This window comes from Dermacentor albipictus, chromosome 5 (assembly GCF_038994185.2).
Source record: "Dermacentor albipictus isolate Rhodes 1998 colony chromosome 5, USDA_Dalb.pri_finalv2, whole genome shotgun sequence".
Lineage (NCBI taxonomy): Eukaryota > Metazoa > Arthropoda > Arachnida > Ixodida > Ixodidae > Dermacentor > Dermacentor albipictus.
The window spans coordinates 140,405,006-140,431,322 of NC_091825.1; the positions used below are offsets into that span (position 1 = coordinate 140,405,006).

General features: G+C 45.1%; 2 protein-coding genes across 2 annotated transcripts; both read right to left on the bottom strand.

The window, feature by feature from the left end:
* Positions 1 to 422: 422 nt before the first annotated feature.
* LOC139046747 (cell adhesion molecule Dscam1-like) lies at positions 423 to 22,651 on the bottom strand. Its single transcript, XM_070539460.1, has 19 exons — positions 22,524 to 22,651; positions 22,111 to 22,392; positions 20,150 to 20,275; positions 19,543 to 19,686; positions 16,802 to 16,840; positions 16,445 to 16,726; positions 15,355 to 15,474; positions 15,097 to 15,243; positions 11,762 to 11,909; positions 10,925 to 11,073; positions 10,697 to 10,828; positions 9,508 to 9,672; positions 8,645 to 8,715; positions 6,754 to 6,991; positions 5,670 to 5,768; positions 3,899 to 4,087; positions 2,753 to 2,893; positions 2,101 to 2,288; positions 423 to 1,163 (listed from the first exon to the last, which is right to left on the bottom strand). The coding sequence occupies exons 1-19, from the start codon at positions 22,624 to 22,626 to the stop codon at positions 1,092 to 1,094; spliced, it is 2,835 nt and encodes a 944-aa protein (XP_070395561.1). The 5' UTR covers positions 22,627 to 22,651; the 3' UTR covers positions 423 to 1,091.
* On the bottom strand, positions 12,451 to 14,165 carry LOC139060128 (cell adhesion molecule Dscam2-like). The gene is made up of 5 exons (XM_070539016.1): positions 14,076 to 14,165; positions 13,694 to 13,972; positions 12,855 to 12,968; positions 12,618 to 12,789; positions 12,451 to 12,524 (listed from the first exon to the last, which is right to left on the bottom strand). Exons 1-5 carry the CDS (start codon positions 14,137 to 14,139, stop codon positions 12,464 to 12,466), a joined length of 690 nt encoding a protein of 229 aa, XP_070395117.1. The 5' UTR covers positions 14,140 to 14,165; the 3' UTR covers positions 12,451 to 12,463.
* Positions 22,652 to 26,317: the final 3,666 nt, after the last annotated feature.

Consider the following 26,317-nt stretch of genomic DNA (forward strand, 5'->3'; position numbering starts at 1 on the left):
AGGTGTGCACACTCACGAAAGCGGTCATTTGTATCAGACTTCACAAACGGTGACTGTCGGGCAACACATTCACGTAGTCTTTATCTTTGCACCGTGCTGTCCTTGCACCGGGCTGTCTTCGTGGCCATAACTGTATGTTTACTTGGCTTCAAACTTGCTAGGCGTGTTTTGAGTGACGGCAGTCAACAAACGAAACCTAATGTTACAATATCTCGGAGATGCTTTTTTTTTCTACTAAAGTTCTTTCTCAATAAGCATAGTCTAAGCCCTGAGACTTGCCATGCGTGACAACAGCAGGGACAGCTTGTACGCGCGAGGACATTTGTAACAAGCCCCGATCTATCTACTCGTCCACAGGTGTCACGAAAACGCAGATAAATGTAAAGAACCGGTCATGCACTACACGAAACAGAGAATATTACTCACGTAAGGAATGATAAAGCTTCATTATTATACAAACATTTGACTAGAACATTTGGTAACACTCATCATTGTGTTAATATGACTAGAATGGTAAATAATACTCATTGCACACTCACTTGGTGCCTGAAACGAGAGTTCGAAAGCATTCCAGCGATAGACACACCTTGTACAAGCTTTCTAGCGCTCGGCGGTTTACGACGTCAATGTCGCTTCCTCCACACCTCAAGTATTAGTATAGACTTCGTGACGCAGCACTTGTGCCACAATCTTGTGCTCGTACTTAGTTGTTTTCGAGAGAATTCTTCCGTTTCATCCCCATGAGCTTGAAAATTGCTGTCCTTTTCGCTTTTCTGTACCCTTTTATGACTCGTAAATCCTAGACTTCCGCATGATGTGCTTGTGGGATGCTAAGATGCCACAGGATCTGTCATGGAGACGGGGCTTTGAGCTTCTTCGGTATACTGGTGGGACACATCTGGACTATATTGGGGACAAAGTTATTCACGGTATAATGTGAGGGGCAGTGGCGAGAGAAAATTGTAAGTACAGAATGGGGGTCGTCGTAATGTGCTTGTACGGCTGGCGCGCGACTAGAACAATGGATAAGAACAAATTCAACAATTTTCAAGATGTCAACAGCAGCTCCTCCGGCGTTGTCGTGGGTAGAATCACGCCGCGCTGTCGTAGACGTGGGAGGATGCGCTGCTTTTTCGAAGAGACGAACGCCGCCTGTCTTTGGCCTGCACAAGAGAGGTTAAAAAAACGTTTACAAGCATATTTATGTGTGCATATTCATGTGTGAGACATTCGAAATGACAGCTGCTGACAACTAACATGTGTGTTATTTTCCGCTGTGCGAGGTATCTTGTTGCAAAGCTTCGTTCTCACATTTGGCCGCATAGTTTTGGTATTTGTAATGATTTCTCTAGGTTTCTGGTTTCTAATGATTTAAACTACCATATAGGCTAGAATTTTGCTTTTTGTGTTATACGTTCATGCTGAACCTGAAGACACACGGACGACAGAAGAACACAAGAACGAGCGCTGATCTTCTCCTTGTGTTCTTCTCTCGTCTGTGTGTCTCTAGCACTGCTTGACCATGAAGGTATTGTGCCAACTAGCTCGCACCGAGACCTTGTTATGTTTGTAGGAGTTTGTCGTTGAGATAAATTTTATTGATACAATTTTACAAAACGAAGTTTAGAGTTGCTTTTACTTAACGAAGTAAAAATAAATAAGGCAGCCTCAACGTTATCATTATTCCTATTTCTCCGAGAACCATATTTCATTATGCAGAAAATCGACGGCTTTTGCGATTTCATTCACTCAGCCCGAACCAGAATTATGTAAATGTATTTCTACGCGCTATAAGCCTATATATGCTACTTTTCAAAAGCAGCCGACCAGAGCTTCCATCTCTACTTCCTTCCGTCTGTTCGTAACGTCACGCACGTCATTCCATTGTGCGTGCGTAACTGCACCTTTGCTGAATCTTTTGTTTCTCAGTGCTGTCTCTCCCACCAGCATCCCCCTCCACCCGCATGCAGCAAACACGCACCTAGAATACAGCAGGCTGTTTCGTGTGCAGAACCCGAGCGCAGAATTTCCCCCCGAAGATTCATACGCTCACGCAGGTAGTAGGCACGCATTTCTTCGTAGCGGAATGAGAGAACTCACGTCTGTAGTATTGTATCCCCTGTTAGGTGCCGCCGAGCGCAGTTCCTCGATCTTGTAGTTGCCGGAGAGGCTCCTCCGGCTCTGGATGGTGGCGTAGTCGGAGCGGTTGCGCTTCTCTGTGACGTCGATGTAGCGCTGCTGCTGCTGCGTCACCTCGCCGTAGCTCTGGCGTTTCTCTGCTTCCAGGGCTGCGGCCGAACCACGGGAGGAGGAGCAGGGATGGGGACAGGCGGAGAAATGGCGGGAATAGACCGTTAGAAGACCTCACCTTGATACTTTATTCACCAGGAAAAAATTTACTAGAACGACAGAAGGCTGTAAAAGTTTTGTAGTAGGCTCAGGGGTACCGAGCGACTAAATGCAGTGGTTAGCTTCACATGTAGCCTGAGGAGAGTATTCGTCATTCTTACTTTCATTAAAGTTTTAGTTAGACCCTAGAGACCCTAGACAGTTTGCTGGCTCCGATTTTTCTCCACTACGCTACAGGTCTGCCTCATCTGCTTCTTGCCAAATTTGTTTATTTCTAACACGAAGTATTCAGTCCTCATTCAGAGCTTTCCGCTGTTTGCTTTCTTTCGCCTTCTCGTCACCATTCATGCCCCCCTCATGTCACTGTTAGCAAGGGTGGTAGTGGTGCTAAAGAAATGCTCACATTTTTCGAAATTCTTGTGCGCTTTGGTCTTTTTGATGCAGATGGTGACAACGGTGATGACGACGAGGACAGCGATGAGAAAGGATGCGGCGGGAACCAGCAGGGATGGATCCTTGTAGAAGACCCAGGCCCTGTCATGACCTGCGCCGCAGAAATGCATGGTGTGGCAAGCCATCTCGCCTATGTCGTCCGATGTTCAGTGCAAGGAAACTGTCGCAGAGTGCCGCTTAAGTGCGCACTGCCGGTTTCTAAAGCTTATGGGGCGTCAGATCGTCGAAACAGAAAAAGTGTGTGTGTGTGAGGGGGGGGGGGGGGAAGGGGGGCTAAATTTACCTGTAGCCTGGGCATGGCAGCCTTGGATTCAGCAATGCAATCTGCAGTGGTATTCAGTCGCCGGTTATGTGGTTAAGAATTCCACAAGGCTACGAACTGGATATCCAAACTGTGCAGAAGTTTGTCTTGTGCTTTTATTGTTTTTATTTTTAATTTTTTAATCAATAAATAATTAATTGATTAATAATTAATTTATTTATTTATTTCCTCCTTGAAACCCGTGCTCTGAAAACATTCGGAGCCGATACTGCACCTATTGAAAAATAAACAGATAAAGAAAATCCACAGGTCCACATGTCGTCTTGTACTTGATGCTCTTTTGGTGCCTTGTACCTTGTAAAGAGAAGTCTGCGAGGCCTAATGAAACAATCAGGAAGAGACAAAATTTCTAGCCAAGACGCCGTCTCTGCGGCCATCTAAGTCAGGATGGAGCGGCCTCGAAATTTCGGATTCTCGTGTTTAAATGTTGCTGAAGATTTTGTCCTTCCTTGTCTTGTAAGCTGTCTTGTAAGCTACTCGTAAAAATGTAACGTCTGCGTTACAATCATTCGCCTCCCCCCCACATAACAGTATTTTTGATGTTAGTGATCGTTAATGCTCATTGCAAGACTGCACAGACATAAAAAATTTAAAGCTTCCTTGGTCGCAATTCCTGGCGCTTGCGCGTAGCACGCGCTGTGGCCAATACAGGAAAGGCTTATGTTTTTTAGGATTTTCTTTTTTGCTGTTTCCTCGAATGAAGATAGATAAACGAGAGCGACTTTAAATAATGCTCCATTATTTACAGTCAGGTTAGGTTAGGAAAGTGCTTACCTTGGTTAGTGGTGTTGATGATGATGGCCTCGCTTCCAGACCCGCGTCCGAACTGGTTGGACGCTGTAAGGTACACCTTGTATGTCGCACCCCCGTCCAGGTCTGTGAGCGTGTAGCTCGTGTCACCCGAAGCCACGACCGGGATGTGGTGCCAGGGGCCCGTGTTCTTCTTGTAGTGCAGCGTGTAGCCTGGTGAGGAATGAAGAATGCCCTGCTCAAAACTGTAGCTTTAAGGTTAGCGCTAAGCGCTAACATTAAACTGTCTTGAGTCCGTGGTTTGTTCTGTTCTTTAGGTGCTTAAGCTGGCGCACCGCGTCCTCGCTCGCAACTCACTTGAAAGGAACTCTATATGGAGCCGCACTACACCTGTTTAGACTGCTAAAGTATTCTGTCAAAACAGTGTTTTCATTTTATTTCACTAAATAGGTTTAACTGCTATTGGAAGAAAATGAAGATCGAAATTACCTTTATTGAAATTCGCACCGAAACTTCATCACCGGTACGTCAGCAAGGCGTCAGGGATTTTAAAATGTTTTCTTGTATTTTGGGCGTTCTGGCTCAGAAAATGTTATTGAAACTTCCAAGGTTAAGCCTTTGGTTTCGTCTCAGATACGATGTGTAGTCCTTCTTTAACGATAGGCAATTGACTAGACCCAAGTAGCCGCTGCCAGAATCAGTGACGTCTGGACGAGAGCGAGGCGGGAACTTCAGGGCGGCCTCGCCACTTGTTCGTTCGTTCTTGCGTCTGTTTCTGGCTTACCAAGCATCCACTCACGCTAAGAGTGGCAGTTTTTCATTGCAGAAGTATAATTTAATTAAACAGCTTAACTTAATATTCGTCTCCGGTGCCCTTTGAAACTTAAGATATTCCTACGTTGGTAAACCACCGCCTTTAGGCTATACTCTTGCGACCCAAAAGCCGGCTGTCGAGGACGTCAACTGTTACTCATTGCAGTCAATTATGCCATATCCACATAAACAATACATTTTGTGAGGGCGTTGGGATTGCTGGCGCATGTGTGAGTTATGACAACTAATGGGGAATGATGGGCTAGTAATGTTAAGTAAGGTGGCGCAGCTCGGCTGTAGTAATTTTCACTTCTGCATTTTCCCTCGCAGTGGTTAAAAATTTCGATGATTGTCGATTCTTGTCCCAACTGGGAACACAATTTTATTTGTTTCCGTAAATGCCAGCGAAAGTCTCGTGGCAGAAGGCTGGCGTCCTTACTGAGTTGTTTTGCCCCATAACTTTGATGCAGATGTCGTGGCTTGCCCGAATAGCTTATGCCGCGCTTATTTTGCAACATTAGTAACTTAGAGTTTAATGAGTCACAAGTGGAATGTTGCTATAGTTTATGAAGCTTGAGCCAATTGCCTTCATTATCGTTGGCGATAATGAAGTGTTACCTGTTGCGAAGGTTTAGTGGTTAAGTTCTGTTGCTTAACACGAGTTCGCGCGCTCGATTCCCGGTCTTCTCGGCAAGATGCCTTTAGGCGCAGAATGAGAAAATGCTCGCGCATTGGAACTTCGCGTTAAGACGTTCCACGTAGAAAAAATTATAGGTGACGCCGTGATTGAAAGTTCTCCATCACGGGGTCCCTCACAATCAAGGTCTTGCTTTGAGAGGGAAAACATGTTTGAAAATAAATAAATAAATAAATAAATAAATAAATAAATAAATAAATAAATAAATTGAACAATGAATCACTCCATCAAATCCGATCTACTCATCCATGCTATGTTTACCGTATATGTTTCCGACGACAGTACCTGTTACGGGAGCAGCAGTGGCCTTGGAGTGGGTCCACTTAACCTTGAAGGCCGAGTCGGTGCTTGAGATCAGGGTCAGCGCGGGAGGGAATGGTACATCTGCAAGAATGAATGGTGGCGCGTAAGCGTAAGTGCGGCGTAAACACCGGCTTCGTGAGCGATGATCTCTTCGCTGTAAGTTATGAAGCGCTATGGTTTCGTCAAACACATGCTGAGCGAAAGATGAGCCGAACGCAGCGGCAGGATTGCCGAAGCCATTTTCAGCGCTTAAGCACGCTCCAGTGGAGGCTCCGGAGTAGAACGATGAGGTGTTCTACATTGTCGGGCTGCGGCATAACAGCATTTCGCAAAAACGTACTGTGAAAGGAACTTCGGAAAAATGTAAATTATTTGCTGGTCTTGGTGAGTTCGCTTATTGTGAATTGCTGAACATTGAAGTGTCCGAATAGGTAGATGCTTCATTCACACAGCAGGACCAATCTCGTAGCTCACTGAAGCTTCAAAAATTAAAGGGTCAACGCCTGACGGGAGACGGCACAGAGCTCAAAATGTCGATTGAGTCGTCGAAGGAACTCGTATTGCCGCGGAGCTGCTGGGCAAATCCTTAGATGCAATCCTAATTTGCATTTGCACCAATACTAAATTTTAGATTTATTTAATTGGTCATTTTTTGTTCATTTATGTCACGAATAGCAGTAACTCAAGGCGCTTGTGAGACTTAATTGCCTCGTTTTAAACGTGCGTGGCTTTTTCAGCTGTCAACGATATGAATGAAATTAAACGCTGGCCTTATTTGCCGCCGGTTCGTTTTCGTAGAGAAACTCGATTGGAAATCCTCCCGGCTGATGGAAGCTACAGAATGGTATACAAACTGCTCTATGAACGAGACCTAACATGCACGTGACACAAATAATGAGACGCTTGGTGAATAAGGTGTGAGTTGTTTGCAACCGACAGAGTGATTTACGCAGCAGAAAATGTGCAGGAAACTACCTGTAACGTGCAAGCTTTCAATAAGATTATCCTACGCTGCGCACCGCTAAAATAAGCTTGTGTGGACGAACGTTTCGTGCTGCGTACTAACCGCCATCCAAAGTGTAGACGAGCAAGGCTTCAGAGGGTGGTCCGCTTCCGATGGCGTTGAAGGCCTTGACTATCACACTGTACCGCGAGGACTTTGTGAGGCCCACGAGCGTGACTTCCTGGGATCCGTTGACAACCGTCTCGACGGTCTTGAACGAGTACGGCTGGCTGGACTCGGCCGCCCGGTATCCCACGTAGTAGCCCTTGAGCAGGCCGTTCCACGTGTCTCGAGGAGGGGGCTACAAATGTCGAGCAATGCAGAAAACGCTGAAAACTTGCATCGCGATTGTGTCAGCGTCTTGCAAGATTTGACAACACGTCACAGCAATGCGTAAGTGACTAATGTGGTTCAAAAGGACTTCCTGCTGGGCAAGTTGGTGTTGTTTACGATGTATTTTCTTTTACCGCGCGAGAGTGGATGCCACAAAGAAAATTACTCTTGGGTGCGCCGTGTTTTTTCTGTGTGATGGCCGATATCACATCGTTATAACAATATATTCTGACTAATGCAGATAATTAATAACTACACAACCTTGGTATATGTTCGTTTTAAAATTCGAGAGATCAAGTTTTATACAAATTAATTGCTTTCTTGTTTCTTGTCCCAGCGTTCGCACTGCGCGCTTTGCTTACGTACGAACACGAAATGCCCGTTAAGGCTTGATTTGCGAGTATGTAAGAGTTCAACATCAGCTAATTTAAACGTTTGCTTACCCGCGTGCAGTAAGTGAAAGACGCGTATCTGAGCTGCGAAATATACATGAAAGCGTAATCCACATAAGTAGTTATCATTGAGGGCTCCGCCGTAAGGTTGTGCACGGCGCGAAAATTGGTGCCTAGTGTACGAGCGCTGAACGTTTTCGTCTCCAACGTATTCGTCAACCATAGCATATGTATATTAGTGAACTAAAACGTCCGCCTGCATTCCGCCTGGATTCCGCCCTGTAAAAGTGGATGGCAACGAAGCTGTTGCCGACGTTAGACAACGTTAGACGTTAGACAACGAAGAAGTGCAACATGCATCCTCATCCTTCTAGGCCCTCCGCCAAGCGCAAGTGCGTTATTGAACTAAATGAATGTTTCAAAGTAAATTGCGACAGAAAAATGCGTAAAGTACGACTTGCACACAAGCTACAGACATGATAGCTTCGGATCGTTAGTCAAATATACGAGAAAACAAATCTGTTACGCGGAAAGTGAAAGACAAAGCCCTTATTGAGCTTCCATTTGAGGTCTGTCTGAGTGGCCGCAGCCGCGGTACCGTTGCAGTGGCGGTACCGTTAGCACATCATACATCCTCATTCTTGTAGGCCTTCCGCCTAGCGCAAGTGCGCTATTGAACTTAGTAAAATGCGCCACAATATTCGTAAAGTACGACTTACACACAACCTGCAGACGTGATAGCATGAAATTGTTATTCGAGCATAAGAGAAAACATAATTCTGTTACGCGGAAACTGAGCGCGAAGCTTACCAGCTGCCGTTCACGGACACAAAAAGTCCCGACTAAATGGAAACTAAAAGCTTCGATGTAAAAGGAAAAAAAAAAGAAAGAAGAAGATAGGAAAGGAAACATAGTCTCCTGTGGGTAACGCAATTTGTGGATATGTGCAAATGTATATGTAAGCGTGCGAGTAGACGCGCACGCTTGCATATTTATTTACGCATATCCACCAACACATAGGCGTGCGCACGTATGCAAAAGATTGGCATTGTTCTTAACGTCCGTGCTCTACTGTTTTATATTTCGTCGACAGGGACCGTTCTGTTCTTTTCCCATGATTTATGTTACCAGCCTGATTATGTTGTACAACTTGCTGGCGCATGTTTAAGTCCTCAAAGATAAAGCGATGCGCTTGTCTGCGCCATGAACTGGACATAAAGGAAAAGTACCTTCCACGAAACGGCGATAGAAGTAGGTCCCTTGGCAGCTGCCCAGACGTCGGTTGGTGATCCGCCGGGCTCTGGGTGAGGCAAAAGCACGCGCAAGGGATACATGTTACCGAGTTTTCATGTTGAGCTACAAAAAATAAAAAAGACCGAGAAATTGTAGGTAATATTTGCTTGAGTATATATTCGAACATTCCACTTACATCTAGAGCATTTTTTCACCTTCTTTGTGTTTTACCAACTTCATTTTGACCATCACTTTCCGTGAACGCGTCGCGGGATCGAATCCCGGCCACGGCGGCCGCATTTAGATGGGGGTGAAATGCGAAAACGCCCCTGTACTTAGATTTAGGAGCACGTTACAGCACCCCAGGTGGTCGAAATTTTCGGAGTCCACCACTACGGCGTGCCTCATAATCAGAAAGTGGTTTTGGCACATAAAACCCCATAATTTTTTCCGTGAGCGCGCCAAGGCTATAAGTTATGCGAAAGCTGCCTGTAAATCTTGAGTGGGAGTAACGTAGGGCAGTATTATAAACACCACGGACAGTGTCTTCATTCATTACCGCGACCTTACTCGCAACACATCTGACGCTCTGGACTTACACGGCTCATAACGGAAAGCAGCACGCCGATCGCTTAAGTCATCGTCGAGGTTACAAGAGCTGTTGGCAGCGGTTCTGGCAGCCTTCAGAGACGGGCAAGGTCGCCACCAGCTCGCAAGCAGGTGCGAAGCCGTCCGCACCACCTTAAGCGTAAGCGATCGTGCGTGGTGTGTGTAACGTCCTGAGCCCAGCGAGATTCGCTTTTGTGCGGGTGCTTACGTGATGCATATTGCATGCAAGGCGGGCTGCTTGCTGACTCACCTTCTTCGGCGGTGAGGAAGCGGACCGGGTCCGAGGGGGGACCCTGACCCACTTCGTTCTCGGCGGTCACGGTGAGAGAATAGGAGGCACCCGGGTGAAGCTCGCTGATCATGGCCGAAGTCTGGCCGCTCGGCACGGTCTGCTCCATGAGGCGATGCGCCCCGTCTGCGGCGGCAAGCGGAAGGTGCGCCAGAGTTGTTTGTGTGAACGGGAGTTGCACGAGTACCATTAGGTACGAACATCCGTTTATTTCGATGGGGGCGAATTTGAATACAAAGACCGCGTCTGCATACGAATTTATCATTGAAGAGTAGCGACCGGAGACAACGAGGGGTGCTCCTTTCTCGCGTTCATTCTGCGCTTGACGAAAGACTTGCACTAGCAATCTACAGCGCTTGGAGGGGAGAAGAGTAATTCCGCTGATGTGCTTGCTATGATCATGCAAATTGGTATTCAGGAAAGTAGCAGAGGGGCATGGGGAGACTGAGTTTCATTCTGAGCTGGGATGAGGCGAGGCTTCGAGTTCTTTACTGGTGTTCCCTCCTCTTTTTTATCAAACGTTTCCGGCTGTAGTAATTCTGGCTGGTCCACGCTGTCGATGCATAACTCTGGGCCGAAAATAATCTTCATAGTACCAAAACGTCCGCAGTACTGCCTATTTCATTGCAACTGACAGGAAGCGTGCATTGCTGGACATAGAAGGACATAGAACAGCAGCTTAATAGGCGGAGATGCTTCGTCGTCAACGTCTACAAGAAAATTTCGGATGACTACTGCGCTTCCATCCTTTTATTTGTTACAGTCAACAGTAAAAGAAAATGAAGTGCAAGTCCTTCACTACTGACGAATGAATATGAGCAAGGGCTGCCCATCAAAATTTTCAAACCTTTATTGTTGTCAATGAGGGAATAGCTCTCACGCAAGTTAACGCTTTTTCAACATTGCGCTCATTTTCCACGTGCGAATACATGTCGCTGGCGTCACTGTTCACTCTCAGTGAGAGCCTTTAGCCGACTGTGACGGAAGTGTGCAGAAATGATTTTTTCCCAATTCGTGTTGCTTCTGCTGTTGCCAAGATGCAGGTAGTCCTTTACGGGGAAAATGTCTTGCAAGGTGATTTTCTTTTCTTTCGTTTTTTTTTACTTTACACTGTACACCTGTAGTTACGCGGAAAAGAAGGCCCACATACCCCTGTCCCTCCAGTAGTGGACGATGTAGTTGCTGATCGGGCTGTTCCCGCTGTACGGCTCCGACCAAATGACGTTCACCTTGCGGCTCCAGACTTCCAGGATACGAAGGTCCAGCGGTTGAGCGGGGACCTCTGTGACAACAGGTACAATATTGACAGCATGCTTCCCTAAATGGTGGCGCTTGCGCTGCTTCTTCTGTGTCTTCGGGAAGAATGAACGTAGCTCACCGACGACGAGCAGCTTGATGTTCCTCTCGTCGCTGCCGTACTCGTTCTTTGCGACGCAGGTGTAGAGGGCTGCGTCGCTCCTGTCTGTCGTCGGAATCGCCAACTCTGAGGTCACGCCGTTCTCCGTGTTCGACTCGAACTTTTCGTACCTGCGTGTTTAAGCCGGTGGGCGAGGAGACCGCCTAAAACCGTGGAAGTGTGGCCGCTGCTATATGCAGCCTTCATGACTCTAATGGAAGAGCTGCAGTAGCAAGATATCTCTAACATGAGGCATGAAACGAGAGTAATTGATATTCGTGACTGGAGTAAAACGCAAAGCGAAGGAACTGGGCAAGCTTTGTAATGCGTAGAACTAATCACCGTTCACCACAGTAGAGTAATTTTATGGCTGCTAAGTGACACTAAGCGCATCGAGGCTGCCAGATAATGATAGAAACTGGCGAACTGTTGCCTTGGAGATAGCTTTGAGTAGGCTGCTGCTACTTCTGAAAATTGTTAAAACGGCAGTTTATTCCTTGCGATCACGGCGATGTGATCACTTTGTAATAATTTTGGTTGTTGGATTTAGAATACGTGACACATTTGTGAAGCGCCTTGGCATGTGCTGCTTATTTGTAATATATGTTTGTGAACAGAATGAATCCCATGTATGTGCCGCTCCCTATATCGTAGCGCCGTGTCTTGTGGCAGCGTCGGTTCTTGACACATTTCTAGGACGGGTGATTTCAGTTTGTGAACGTAAAGATTCATCAGAAACTTGCACTTAATGCTTAAAACGTCTATACCCGTGCTTTGCTGACGATGGATTATGTTCCTCGTGTGTTTTCCCAGCCGTACCTTGTCACTGGAGCGAATATGAGCCGCTTCTTGTCTTGGGACCAAGTGATCTCCAGTGGTGAATCCCCGATTGCTTGGCACTGCAAGGTCGCCGCTTCTCCTCTCCGAACGGTCTGCACCTTGAACTTCTCCTCGAACCGGGCGGGCACTTTAGAAAGATAATCAAATAGAGCCACTAAAGTCAGTAAAGTCAAATAAAGTCAAGGGTGGTAGCTATATATCATAGGATGTGGTCGCTTATAGCAGCTGGAATGTGTTTACACTCTTCATCACTCATAGGTCGGCAAACTCTCATGAGTCGACTCAGTCAGACTGACTCAGACTGAGACCGACCCATGAGCCAGTTCGAGTGAGCCAGGCGGAGTAGAATTTTGGTTAGTCTTGAGTCTGACTGAGGGACCCGATGAACAGAACTCTGGTGAGTCCGAGTCGTAGTGAGCTATGTAGGCAAATATATATATTGTGAGCGAGTGTGAATAAGTTCCTTTATTTTTTGCCGACCGATGATAGTAATGCGACTAATGATAAAAGTAATGTTCCGTACTGGCAATGTATGATTTAATCTTTCTACTCATGTTCACATTGTGCACTCATTAATCTCTGGGACGTAAAAGAAAGCGCTTTATTCTCACTAAACACTAAGGACTGACGACGCCGGCGATATCACAACTTCAAAAGACTTCTCTCGGGCTTTATGAATATTTAATGCGCAGTGTGCTTTCCCAGGTCATCAGAGAAGCACTCATCGACGTTCACTTCGAATCTGAAAAGTAAGATGCGAGGAAGGAGTTTAGCGCTCTTGTCTTCGACAAACAGCAGAAAGCAATGCAAGCGTAAAGGGAATTTCGCAGATTACTTGTATGGTGCGTTACCGATCACTCTGACGGCGATTTCTTTCTCGAGTCGTTCTCCGTAGCTGTTCGCTGCAGTGCACACGTATGTCCCGCCGTCGGACTTGGTGGCATTTTGTATGAGCAGCGTTCCGTTTGTGGTTCCGGAGACAAGTGTGGTGCCCCCTGAGACGCCGCCTGAAACGGTCACACGTAATTCAGTAGAGCCTGCCGTTACGAAAAGCCGCGTCTAGCGAACTTACGTTTGACCCATGCCACTGTTGGTTCTGGGTAACCGTGGCCCTGGCATCCGATTTCCAGTTTGTCCCCCAGTAGGACCACGCCGCTGCTTGGCTCGACAGTCCATGCTGGCGGGGCTTCACGCATGTAAAAGCAACCGGAGAGGCTTGCCTTATGTTTCACACGGTTCGTCTCGTTGGCTATTGCAACGTTCAGCAAAACACACCTATGTGGTTTAATGTTGCAATGAGCTTTATAGCCATGCACGCTTATTGTACTACTGTGCGAAAAGAACACGCTCGCCGATATTCGACCCCAATTTTAAGGCCGCTTACATGTTGCCACTTTAATTTCGCATTCGTTTTGTAGAAGAAAGCTAATCTGGCGTATAACTGAGGCATGTTGACGCAATGCAAATAGTCTTTATGTGTGCCTGCTCTGTAGTGGCCGTATATTAAAACATTATTGTTAGTTATTGAAGCTCCAAGCACAGAACCTTTAAACTCTCGCCTTACGTTTTATTTTTTTTTCCTTGCAGACGATATTATGCCCGGTGATTCTTAATAAGATTTGTATGGTATACATTTCATAATGTTTCCTTGACGCTTCTCTCGGATCGCAGGAAAATGTATAAACGATGACAACAATGCAACCAATAAATCTCAATACCTTTCCTCTGTGAAATATATTAGTCTTTTGTACTTTCACAACGCACGTAACCTACATCAAATGACGTTTGAAGATACTTGCATCTTTCTGATATTTGATACTTGCCGCTTTCTGCATGTGTCGGTGTTAAGGAGCCTCTCCAGTTTTGTAATGAAGGTATGAAGGAACTTCCGCGCAATGAAGTGGTACCTACCGTTCACGATCAGTTCCGCTGTGTACCGCGTAGCTCCGCCTCTGTTCATGGCAGTGCATGTGTAATTTCCGGTGTGACTTCTGCGTAGCTTCTTGATCACAAGGCTGCTGTAGTCTTGAGCGTTCTCTGTCAACACTGTATCGTCTTCGGGAAGGTTCTGGTTATTCTTACGCCATTTGAAAGTGAAAGGGGGCGCTCCAGTGACGGAGCAGAGGGCCCGAAACTTGGCCCCTTCTTTTAGGTTCTTTGGAAACACCATAGCCTGAATTTCTGGTGGCTCTGGAATAGAAACAGCGGCGCTTAAAGTGCGTTGTATTGAAGTCCTTGAATTGTGCTTTGATTTCAGTAACTTTGTGTCAAACAAATATCAAAAGAATCTTACCTATTGACAAGGCTTCTTGGAAACACATGTGCACGAAATACGCCACGAACATTTCAAAACGCATCGTAAGTATAGTGCCAGGTTGAAAGAATACAGGTGGGCTATACGCGTCGTGATTTTTTGCCAGTGCTCTGTCGCACAATACGGTCTCACTGCCATCTATCGAGTAATCCTTGAAACATTGCCAGTGTCTAGAGCTGACGTTTCTGTTAATTTTAGCGGCATTTAGAGCGAAACACGGCGCTGCTAGACGGAAAGAACGGTTTGGCGCTTAAGAAAAGCCATTGGCAATTTATTTATACGCTGATACTGTTGATGGAAACCTTAGCAGGGCAGAGGAGAATGATCACGCCAAACGTGTGAGATTTTCACTCGCTTTGAAGGATGTCGAAAACGGCATGTCTAGGCGAAGTAACATTTCGTGTTTTACCTAGAGGTCGCCTCAAGCGCGAAACAGTTTCAGAAGTGGGAAGTTTTGTAGTAGCGTATGAGCAACGCTTGACGAAAGATAGCGGTCGGCATGTCGACGTCGACCGTGGCTTATCGTGAGAAAGATTCAAGGTTCCTTTCATTTTTAGATTATATATTATTTACTGCTATGCTTGGCATGGCTAGTGAGACTATTCATTAATGTTTGCGTCTAGCAGGATGATTATGTTCTTTACTTTAGAATGCTTTGATAACAATACTAACTTATACGCACGAATGATGCCCGTTGCGCGAAAACCGAATCTTTTTGGGGAATTCATAGTTGCATTGGGTAGGGTGATACCTTATGTATGTTTCACTTCTATTAAGTCGATGATTGATGAATGTCATTATGATCGCATTTACGCCGTTCAGTTATTGACGTTGCTTGAATTTTCATTATTGCTACATAGCTTATAGCCAGTGCTGCTTGTTATTTTCGTATGCTAGACCTTTATCGCTTTCCCAGCAGTTCATTAACAAATTGTAGCGGGGCTTCAAAGCACAGATCTACAGCGTATTTATGACTTTGGTGTTTCTGTGGGCGTGTTACCGGTAACAGATATGGTTATGGTTTTCTCCAGTGGACTCCCAACTTCGTTGCTTGCAGTACAAGAGTAGGTGCCTTGGTCTTCTTTCTGTATGTTTGTGAGATGTAGTCTTCCGTCAGGCGAAGTTTTAAGCGAGTTCATTCGGGACCCTGTCACAAAAAAGAAAAAAAAAAGAAAGTGGCACAGGTTTCTCGTTCACGAACTTGGTCTGTATTAAGCGTAGTATATGCAGTATAGGTAGATGAAATAGCACACGTTACCACTGATAAGCTTCCACGTCGCTTGTGGCGCTGGTTGTCCGGATGCGACGCAGGAAACTGTCAGGTTCGAGCCCCTCGGAACGCGCTGGTCACGTGGTTCTATAAGCCAGCCAGGTGGCGCTGCGAAAAAAGCCATTCATTCATGTTGCAAACTGTTGGGCCTTATATTGACGAGAGTTCGCTGTCTGAAAGTTGCCTGAAAACTTTGTCAGTGGATCAGATTGGCGGGAATAACAGGCTCCTGATGATGGTAACGCTTCTAAATGTATTGTACTTTTTATTCGCCCTTACCTTTACAATAGACGAATGTAATAGTTCTGAAACGTTCTGTACCCATGCCATTGGATGTGTCCAGGATCGTATAGCAAGGCTTACATGGGTTGATGGGTATGACAATAAAGCAGGACATCAAGTACGCCTTACACACCGCACGTAGAATGTACTATATAGGTCATGGAGTGCTCCAAAGGAGCCTGCTATTATGAACTAATTGAATGTCAACGGAACAGTCTCAAGGGTAAATAGAGAAATTATCCACGGCTACTTTAGGCAATTAGTGGGCTTTTGTAAAGGTAAAGATAGGGAAAATAACTGCGCTCTTATAATAAATCCACCAACAAAGCCGTTGAATTCTAATGTTTACGCTTTATTTGTTAACGGTGATATACAAAAAAGTAACGTGCTTAAAGGCACCTAGCTGTTGTGAGAAGAACCTCGTAGCATCGTAAAAGTATAGCGCGTTATACAACAGCCAAATTCGTACTTTGCCAGCGTGATATAATGTAATGTTGTTGCAAAATGTATTCATTTTCGTGAATCAATAATTTTCTTTTTTTATACATTTTGCTGATGTTCGATTCGGAATTGTAGCCGTGTCCATAAATCATAGAAACGTCGACCCTCTGCTGGAGAACGGTCTATTTATGCGAGAAGTTTGGTATGTTCGTATCTTTAAGTTATTTTCTTGTGCTTAAGTCGGAAAAAAACCTTGCAGAGCATTGGTCAGAATGAGCAGCGCGTATTGCAAAACATGGTGAAATAGTTTTTCCACATATTAATAGAGGAGGTTTTCGTGCAATGACCACCTTACCGTATATCACGAGAGGGGCTGTGTACGATCCACTAGACGTTGGTGACAGGACTTGACAGGTGTAGTTTCCTGCGTGTGACTCCTCTACGGGTCCAAGAATTATCGTCGATAGATCAGCTTGAATTTTGATTTGGACATTATCATTAGCGAGCAGAACCTTGCCGTCCTTTTTCCACTTGAACGACAAAGGTGCTTGCACTGTGCTTGTGTAGCAGACAATTTTCACCGTGTCTCCAAGCATCACTTTGTCCTTTATGTAAAATGGCACCACGTCGATTTTTTCTGTAAGCAGTAAATGCACTTGTGATTTCTGATGCCCTGATAGAATTGTAAGGTTGATTCATGAAGATTACTCACCAGTAAAAGATGAACCAAGGATGACGAACGTCGTTATCGCTACGAGTAGAAGTCGCATTGCAAAGTTCTGAGTAATATGCGAGCTCATTATTATCCCGAGGCAAACGTACGGTGGCAGATGCCTAACGCCCTCTGTCTTACAGCGGCCGAAGCGTGTGGCGTTAGTAGTGAATGCCATGGTTGTGCACGCACATAAAGTCAACGACAAAGATAGAATTGCTTCTTAACGTTTAGCATTCCTTCAAAGCACTTTACAACACTGAAATATATTGTTTTCTTCTTGTTTCAGTATTTTTCTTACCATATACTTTAACGAAAAATTTCTCGTGTATGTCGGCGCCGAAACCGTTTGAAGTTGTGCAAGTGTACGTTCCATCGTCCATTTTTGTTGCTTTTGTTATCTCCATGGTCACCTTTCCTTTCCCTTCTGCCTTCGCGTGTTCATTGCCTGCGGAAGAGAGGTAGATAAAGCAAGAGGGTATCAACGCAAGGTCGTTTTACTGATAACAGTGTTTCGATTGACTCTTAACTGTGAAATGCATACTGTAGTGCTGCGTTTCACGCCCATGTCTTATTCTGAAAGCTCTTGGAGAGCTGCTGCTAGTTGCTCATGTGATTTGAAACGTAAAGGCATGCTGCGCAGTAATGGCTTTTCTATGTAACCACACATGCTGTCTTTCTTTTTTTTTTGGACACGCCTAGCCGGGATACCTCTTGCATTTCGTTTACAATACCTTATAGAAAACACACGTGCTTTACTATTTTCGCTTTAAATACATAATGGTATCATCCTCGAGACGTTGTGGTGTGGTGGAAATACCAGAATTATTTGTATAAGAGGACAAATAGCAGCAGTGTGTTTTGGCCTAGCTTTTGAAACAGAGGAATACCTTATGTGAGGTCCAGCTGTATCGGTGGTTGTACAAAATGTTTGATAGCGTCATAAAGGCCCCTTACCTCCCGTTTTTCGTAGAACCACATGAGGCACAGGGTTTCCCAACGCCGAACAAATGACAGAGGCATTATTCCCTTCGGTGATCATGACATTTGTTGGTCGCTGCGTCCACTTCGGAGCAGCTGCAACAAAGAAAGTTTTTTCATGCGCTGCATGTTTCTCACCTTTAATTCTTGGCAAAGAAAGAGCAACAGCCAGCAGCATGCAACAAGCAAATAAATTTAGAATGAAGATTACTGCATTACGTGTGTCTGTACAAGGACCTCACGGGGAAGGCGGAAGATGGTAATTCAAGACGATGAACAAAACGAGAACGAGGTAAAAGTGGGAGCCAATGTTTCGACAAGTGGACTTGTCTTCTTCAAGGCGATGTACGCTTTCCTCGGCACAGTATAAATGGACAGGGTTCTTTTAAAGGGAAAAGATGGGTAAGTCGGGTGGGTGAGGCAACGACCGAAGGTGTGTAGCAAACAACATGTGTATGAATAACGTGCGTTGTGTTAAAGATGTACCTATTCTTCGTAGCGTAGATGTATAGGCGCACCTTTACGTTTCCACGCTTCGACCCTTTGATGATAACCGTCTGTGAACTTTGCGCTCCATGAAGGGAAATAATTTATTGTAAATTCCGCTTCCTTCCTTGCGGCTGGTTCTTTTCCTAGTTATTGACGTCAGATAGTTTGTTCTAAGTGCCAGGTAAATACATTCCGTTCCTTTGTTATTATACAGAACGATGTGTTATCTTTGCTTACTTTGGCTTAAGAACTGATTACATGCTTACCGTATATTACAAGGTTAGCAGAATACGTGTCAGACTTCCCCTTGGACATTGCAGTACAGCTGTAGTTCCCGCTATCTTCTTGACGTGCCGGGTCAATCGCAATCATGGAGAAGTCTGTGTCTGTCCTCGTTTTAATTCGACCTTCTGATTCTCCGCCTAGTGCTTTCCCGTTCCTCGTCCAGATGAACCGCGTTCCTTCGGATACTCTTAGCAGGGAACACATTGCACTAACCCTCGACCCTTCAACGAGGTTAGTAGGAAAGGAAAAGGGTTGCACTTTGACGGTGAGCCCGAATCCTGAAAGCACAACAATACATGCCAAATGTATGCACATCCTCACTGCAAGGCAAATAGATGGCTAGCGTATGATTCGAACCGCGCTTTTTACGAGAAATCAGATGCTCTGCGTCGCTTACCCAAACACAGTAGAAGCAGGATCGCGCATAGAAGTTTTGCGTCCGTTGCATGGTGTGCTTTGCTGTTGCTGACACTTCTGTTTGACGTCGCCATGGGTGTAAAAAAATTGTTCAAACGCCGGCCTGAAGACAGTTCGAGGCAGCACATTCGGTGACTCGGTGATCAAAAATGGGAAGAGGCACCAACACGAAATTGTAATGCCTCGGGTTGGTCGTCGCTTTGGGTCATATGAAGGGTTTGTGGCGCCCTCGAGGGTCGTTTTCGTCAAGTAGCGGTGCCTGTCGCGTATCACGCTCGAAATACGTATTGCGCGAACAGCGCTTTTTTGTGTGCAAGAAATGCAGTTGTGGCAGTTGAATTCGTTTAATGTAATCTTAAGTTGCCTGTCTACTGTGGTGTCTGTGACTCTGACAAGCGATGCCTGGTATTTCCTAGAACATGTACATTGCTGCACAGCGTTATTGCGGTATCTTATCAAAACGTATTTGTTCTATGCGCCAAAGAAAATATCACTTCGAATTTTGCTACACTTCCAAAAGGCGCGGTAGGAAACGCGCTGCAGTGGATCAGAGCTTTCTGTTCTCTCACCGTAAATTGATAATAAAATTGTTTTAGCGAGTGGCTCTGGAACTTCGTTGTCTGCGCTGCACTCGTACGAGCCTGCGTCCGCTTTGGAAGCATTCCTTATCAGGAGTTGATTTCTTCCTGATGACTTGGTTTCCTTAGAAACACCTGCGAATGGATGAACAAGCAGCAATTAGTTTTACCGAACGTTACCGCAGCAGTTTGTTGTGCAATTTAGTAACACGTTGAGGGAAGCAAGCCGGTGTGTTTATACCAAAACATCATACACACGTAGAAGCCTTGCTGCTTTAACCTTCCGTATAAAATACTTTATGCATGCTCTTTCGCATTCAGAGCGTGTAATTTCACACTTAGCACATCTTCACAAAGCATAATCAACGGAATACGTTCTTGAGCATTGGAAAAATTCGGTTCTTCGTTGTGTTCATGTCATTTTGCTGCGTGTTTTATTAACCATGAGAGAACGCATTCTCTAGAAAGCACAGCTTTACCTGTCAGTTTGAGAAAGTAACTTCAATAACAGATCTTTATAGTCTTACGCCATGTTTGCTTACAGCATGCTTTGCGGATGAACCGGAAAAAGATGGTAATTAGAATCTTGCCACTCAACCGCTTCTTCCGATGAGCTTCCATTTCACAGACGGCGTGGGATTGCCAGAAGCTTCACAGGCAATAGTCGCATTGCCGCCTAGATGGAGTCTGGTGTCCGTTGGCTCGATGACCCATTGTGGTGGTGCTGCGTAGCAACAAATGCCGCTCTTTCACAAGTCCTGTCAGGTAGCCGCTACCGTTTTCATTACATAAGAACAAAAGCGATGGCTCAGATGGGAATAACCTGTTTTGTGGCACGGAAACAGAAAAAGAGAACTAATGCATTGCTTAAGTTTCTTCTGCTGCTGACCCACCGCCGTGTGTGTCCGGGTTCAATATCGGGACGTTGCATACTACATTATCAACGTAATAAATAGTCGCTATCGTTTTTGCATTGTGAAGAAGAGTGCACAAATTGACACTAGTGGGTAACGCCAAGCCCCGTATGCAATCTTGGGCAGTGAAATATAGGTTAGAAGAATCAGCGGTAATTAACTTTTTTTTTTGTTTCCGTGCCGATAGTAATCGTTAAATCGGGTCGACAGTGCTTCTAAGCGATAAACATTTTTATTTTAACTCTAGCAACATCATGCACAGTCGGAAATGAATGCTGAACTTTACCTATTTTTCCGATTCACCAATTTTTAGCACAATTGGGAACGGGGGGTGGTCTGGCAATATAAAACTTTGACTGGAGGTATCGTCGAGACTAGCCTTCAGTGCTCCTAGCACTTTTTCATTTAAAAGGCACAAGTTCGCGCTTTGGTCGAGTCAGCAACGTACTTTTTAAACGACAGCAGCAGTGAAGACACAGACTCTCCTTTTGGGTTGTCAGTTTTCAGATCCCACGTATAGGCTATTTTAACAATGACTTATACCGATGTCGTTGCTCATGAGTGCGTGTTCTTTTTATAACTGTGTTCGCCTAATATGAAATGCTACTTTATTTTGCCCACCATGGGTTGCTTGTATCCATCAGCGTTTCGACAGCGTATGTACAATTTTTACGAGCAATCCTTCCCGTAGTGTGGGGTTTTCACTCACACAAGAGCACGCACTCTATTTCAGACCGACCTTCAGTGCTAGTTGATCGCACACTAGACCACCTTGTTCGTACAGAAAAGCTGATCGAATGCAATAATCAAATATGAGGTGGCTTCTGCATCCTCACTGACCTCACAACCATTGTTCTGCGAGCCAAAGGATGCAGTAAAAAACAAACCAAGGACCTACTACAATGAGTAAAAATAAATGTTCCCTCTAGAATGGGACGTTACGCGTTTTCACTTTTGCGAAGCTACTGCCTTCCCGCGTAGCATGGACACCACTGTGGCCAGTAGTGACAGGATCAAACTTTCATAAAAAATTTCTTGCGTGATCTGACCTAAAAAAGCTGCTAACTAGGAACCAGATGCTTACATTGGATGTTCTAGATTTTTTTTTCTGTCAGTACTTATAATAAAAATAGCAAATTATTACTTTCATTTGTGTTCCTTGAGATGCATCTTTGCAATTTCACATAACAATTCTCAATACTTGTCTGGGCAATTAATACTGCTATACAACCATTCAAAATACCAATGATCAGGATATAATTTTATGTGTCGCAGTATACGTTGCGAATGCTACGTCCTGAAATAATATGTTAAAACGTAAGAGCGCCGGAAAGGAGCACATTCAAATTTCACCGGTAACGAAAGCGGTAATGCCTTTACGTGTCGTGTTTACACTGTAAATATCGCTCCACAGAAAGCCCGTGCTCTACAATGGTGAGACCTGTACCGTCACAACGAAATTACGGACGATGTCGACATAGTCTACGGCAGCTCTAAGTCAGAATTTAATGCGCCAAATTGCACAATGCAAGATTTCGACTTCACAGTGCCTGCTTCCTTTCACCTTGCGTTCGCCGCAGTAACGTCTCTGTGCAGGCGGATGCAGTCACATACCTTGAATAACGTGAAAGGCGAGTTGGCATACCTAAAATATTGAGTTGCTGTGAGTGGCTGTCCAGCTCCGGGCCCATGTTTCCGACACAGGTATAGTTTCCACTGTCCTCAGTCGTAGTTGGGCCAACGACGAGCGTGCTGAACAGGGAATGGTGCACGATCTTCACCTTGGAGTTCTTGGCCAGTTCTTTCCCGTCTTTGAGCCACCGAAAGTTGACATTGGCAGTGCTGCTGATCGTCGTGCATGTAATAGTAACTGTATTTCCAACGACAACTTTGCTGGGGAAAGAGAACGGTTGCAGCCGTAGAGAGCCTGCAGTCGTAGAGGAAAGCGATTAGATGAAATCTTTCTCCAAATTGGTCGGTGCGTTACATGGTGCACTGGGCAGCTAAAATGGGGAAGCCAGGCATGACGCTGGCGCTTATGTCGAATGCAGAGCTTACCTTGAGAATCTCTAGAACTGTGGTGTTGTCGCGACGAGACTCGAAGAACCAGAACAGTAATCCCGATATAAACAGCAGCCGATCGCAGTACGCTAACGTACATTGTTTCTCCGTTGTGTTCAGTCCGTGTGGTGGGCCGTTTTGTTAGGCGGAAACCGCGCTTGCAGAACGGTGTAATCAAAGATTCTGGCGCCATCTCTTAGCTGGTCCAGGCACGAACAGTGCTCCCCTAAACGCTCGCGGGATATCCGAAAACGTCTGATGCCCGATTTGCAAAAATGTTTTGTTCGGTCGTCGTTACTTGTGATACAAAGGAAAATAAATTGCCGCTGATAGCCGTTTAGGCGCTTACCGTATACCGTCACCCGAAACTGTTTTATAAGTGGCTGATTTAACGCATTCTCGGCTTTGCATATGTAGAGGCCAGAGTGCGCTCTTGTTGACTTGGTTATCTGAAGTGTATTAGATGACGTGACAGGATCTTTGCCTGCAAAAGAAGGGAAAAGGGGGTAGAGAGGAAGCAAAGAATAGCAAATATTTCGTTTGCCTAAGTCCCTACCAATTTCATACACGAATCCGCAGACAGTTGTGAGCTATAGCAAAACCTTTATTCACCCAGTGACCTCGAAAACATTAGCGAAGCGTTACACTTAGCGAAGCGTTACACAAAACTCACCCACCCGATTACTAAATAACGCACGCATTCTCACATTTCGAAACTGCGCCAAGTTATCCCGAATATGCCAGCTCTTTGTCATTCTGTGCCAGCTCTTCCCCAACCAAATGAAAATAGACTCAACTAGATATATTTCCTTTACAGGTACAAGGCCTAGGCGCCACAAGCATCCCGTGCCATTTACTGAATGTAGATCTCGCCCCAGCTGTTTAAAATACAGGTAAAATACTGGTAAAATACAGCCGTAGTAGAGAACGATACGTGCACTGCACGAGTAGGTCTAAGCGTGTTCTGGTTTGGTCTTTTGTAGACGATTGCTGATGTATACGATGCTGACGATGATGTTCATGTAATATGTTGCAGTGATGGTGTTCGTTTTTACTTTCTATTGCATTATTGTGTTATATTTAAACATTATCTACATGTACGCGCTACGGCGAATGTCCTATTGTTTTCTGTTTCTTTGCATTGTTACTGCGAGTACAGCTTCGTCCAGTATGAAAGGGAACACTTCACCTGTGTTCGAGCCGCGATTCCTGAAAACGTGCAAAGTCAGACACTCGCTGACTGTTATTTCTTATGATTTTCGCCAGTTGAAGGATCTTGCTCATGAATGTTTTCCTCATTACAAGCAGACGCAAGGAAAATTACCGACTTCGAAGACAAATGCGCTCTTTCCTTTCATATGTGGCGACGGTGTACATAGAAGTTTATTTCGTGCTGTCATACTGTGGCATTTCACATGTCTTGCTGTAACCCCTTTCTTGCAATGATATCTAAAGGGATCAGCAGTATAAACAATTGAATAAATAGGTAAATTCAGATGAGTGTCCGGTTACCCATCTTTAGGGCCATTTTGTTACAAGATTTTTATTCTGGACCCTCAGTTCTTTCTAATATGGCGTCCAAAGCGCACTGCGCATACGAGCAAAAGACATACAACAGCAGCATACACCAGTAACTTGTGGAATCATAGAATATGTGGCGGTAGTCCATGAAGTTCACACTTGTCATCGAGTGTGGATATCTTGAGAAGTTGGAATGTTGCAAACCTTTCTGGTTGTCGTGGAAGTTCATTATTCATGAAATATCTATTTGAAACAATATCGTGCTTCTAAAGCGTTGCTTTCAGATATAGCGGAATATCTGTTGCAAGAGGATTTGTTTCTGACCTAACGTGTACGACGTTTTAGACCAGTGCGCAAAGCGCGAACACAAGGAATAGACGAGGACACGCGCTTTAGTTACATATACTTATAGTGTCTCAGTATTTCTCACCTTCTTTTACAACAGTAACAGTTGGCTTCGGCTTTCCTTTCGCTCGACAAGGAATTGTCAGGTTTGTTCCTTCCATCACTCTGATCGTATCTTCAGGAGCTTCGATCCACTTAGGAGGAACTGTGGTAAAAAATGGTAATAAAAAAACTGTTTTGTCACTCATTTTACACACCTTTTGGTCGAGATTATTTGAATATCTCGCGTCATGTGATAGCGATAAGTTGGCATCATACCCAGAACATGGAGCGCATCGGAAAAGGAATCTCTCTTGCCATTGTACACTCCATGGCAAGTGTAGTTACCGCTGTCACTCTCTTCCAATGGACCAACGATGAGGGCCGAGAGTTCAGGGTAGCTTCTCAGCCTTATTTTGCTGCCCTCGGATATCTGCTGATTACCCTTGAACCACCGGTATTGGACGCCGGATACGGCTGCGGTTGTTGTGCAAGTCACAGTGACTATCTTTCCTTCAACAGCATCCGAGGGAAATCGGAAAGGCTGCAGTTTGAATTCTGAAAAGGATAATTTTTTTTTTGTCGCTACAACCTCGAGTGACACACGCCCGTATGCAGAACAGCAACAGTCTGTTCACATGAGAGTTTCTTTCGCGCTGTAAGCGCCACGGTCATTCCTAACTTCAAGTGCCACCAACCGCGTGTTGGTTACGTTTTTGTTTTGTCATTTGCTACTAAAATAGACAATTTATCTAATGCTTTAATGATTAGAACTGTTATCTATCGCTACAAGGTGAAAGTAGTACCGATGTTTAATTACCGGTATGAGGAGCGGGCTTGTTATACACGCATTTGCCCTGCAGCGGCAAAACCTTGCTCGAGTTTCATATTCTGTTGTTGCGTTTGCTCTGCTTTCGTGCATTAAATTGTATAGAAGAGCACCTGCTGCCACGTTGCTTATGATTAGTGCATGTAGCCCGATCACTACTAGCGCGATCACAACTAGAGCGTTCGCTTGTAATTCTATTCCTAATATGTTCCTAGAGTAAGGTAGACAGCATTTACATTGGGGTGGAGTTAGGATTGGTGTACAAGCCATCGTAGCGGTTAGTCTGTTCACTTAATTTTAGACAGCGCGTAAATAACAACACTGCAGGAAGTATGAAGTGCTCTGTACCACTGATTGCTCCTCAGCCCCGCTAAAGACATTTAATTAAAAAAAAGCCGATGTTAGCGTCGCTATACACACTGGAACATGTAGAATGAGCTTGTAACGCTTACCGACTGTTCCGCAGCGAACGATGCAAGCCAGGGCAGCGAGGATATTCGGTAAGCACACTGGATGTAAGCCCATGGTTATCTCGCGATTGATCTTCGAAAAGCTTCTTACACAACTGAGCGACCTGTGCCGAGGCGTTGTGTATAACGCGAAAAAGACATGTCTGCCAAAGTGGACCAAGCCATGTCACTTACAAGAGTCGCCATCTGTGGTGCAGCGCTGGAAAGACGCCACAGTTCGGCGGTGGGAAATTAGAGAATTTCGAATATGGCAACGGGGCGCAGTCGATGGTGGAGGACGGAATCGTATCCGGAACTGTCAATCCCTGTCGTTTGTGTCATTTTGATCGTACCATAAACGGTGACTCGAACTTCTTTAGCGAGTGGCTCCCGCAGTCCGTTATCCGCCGTGCATTTGTAAAGCCCCGTATCGCCTTTTGATGCTTTGGAGAGCTCGAGCTTTGAGCCTGATGCGCTGAGCAGGACACCTGAAATAAGCGTGGTTAATGAATTTAGAATAATTTGAGGGATACAAAAAGTGTGAAACAAGCTTTCGTTGTACAATCCTGGTCACTGAGTGTTTTGATCATTACACCCTAGCTTGGGAA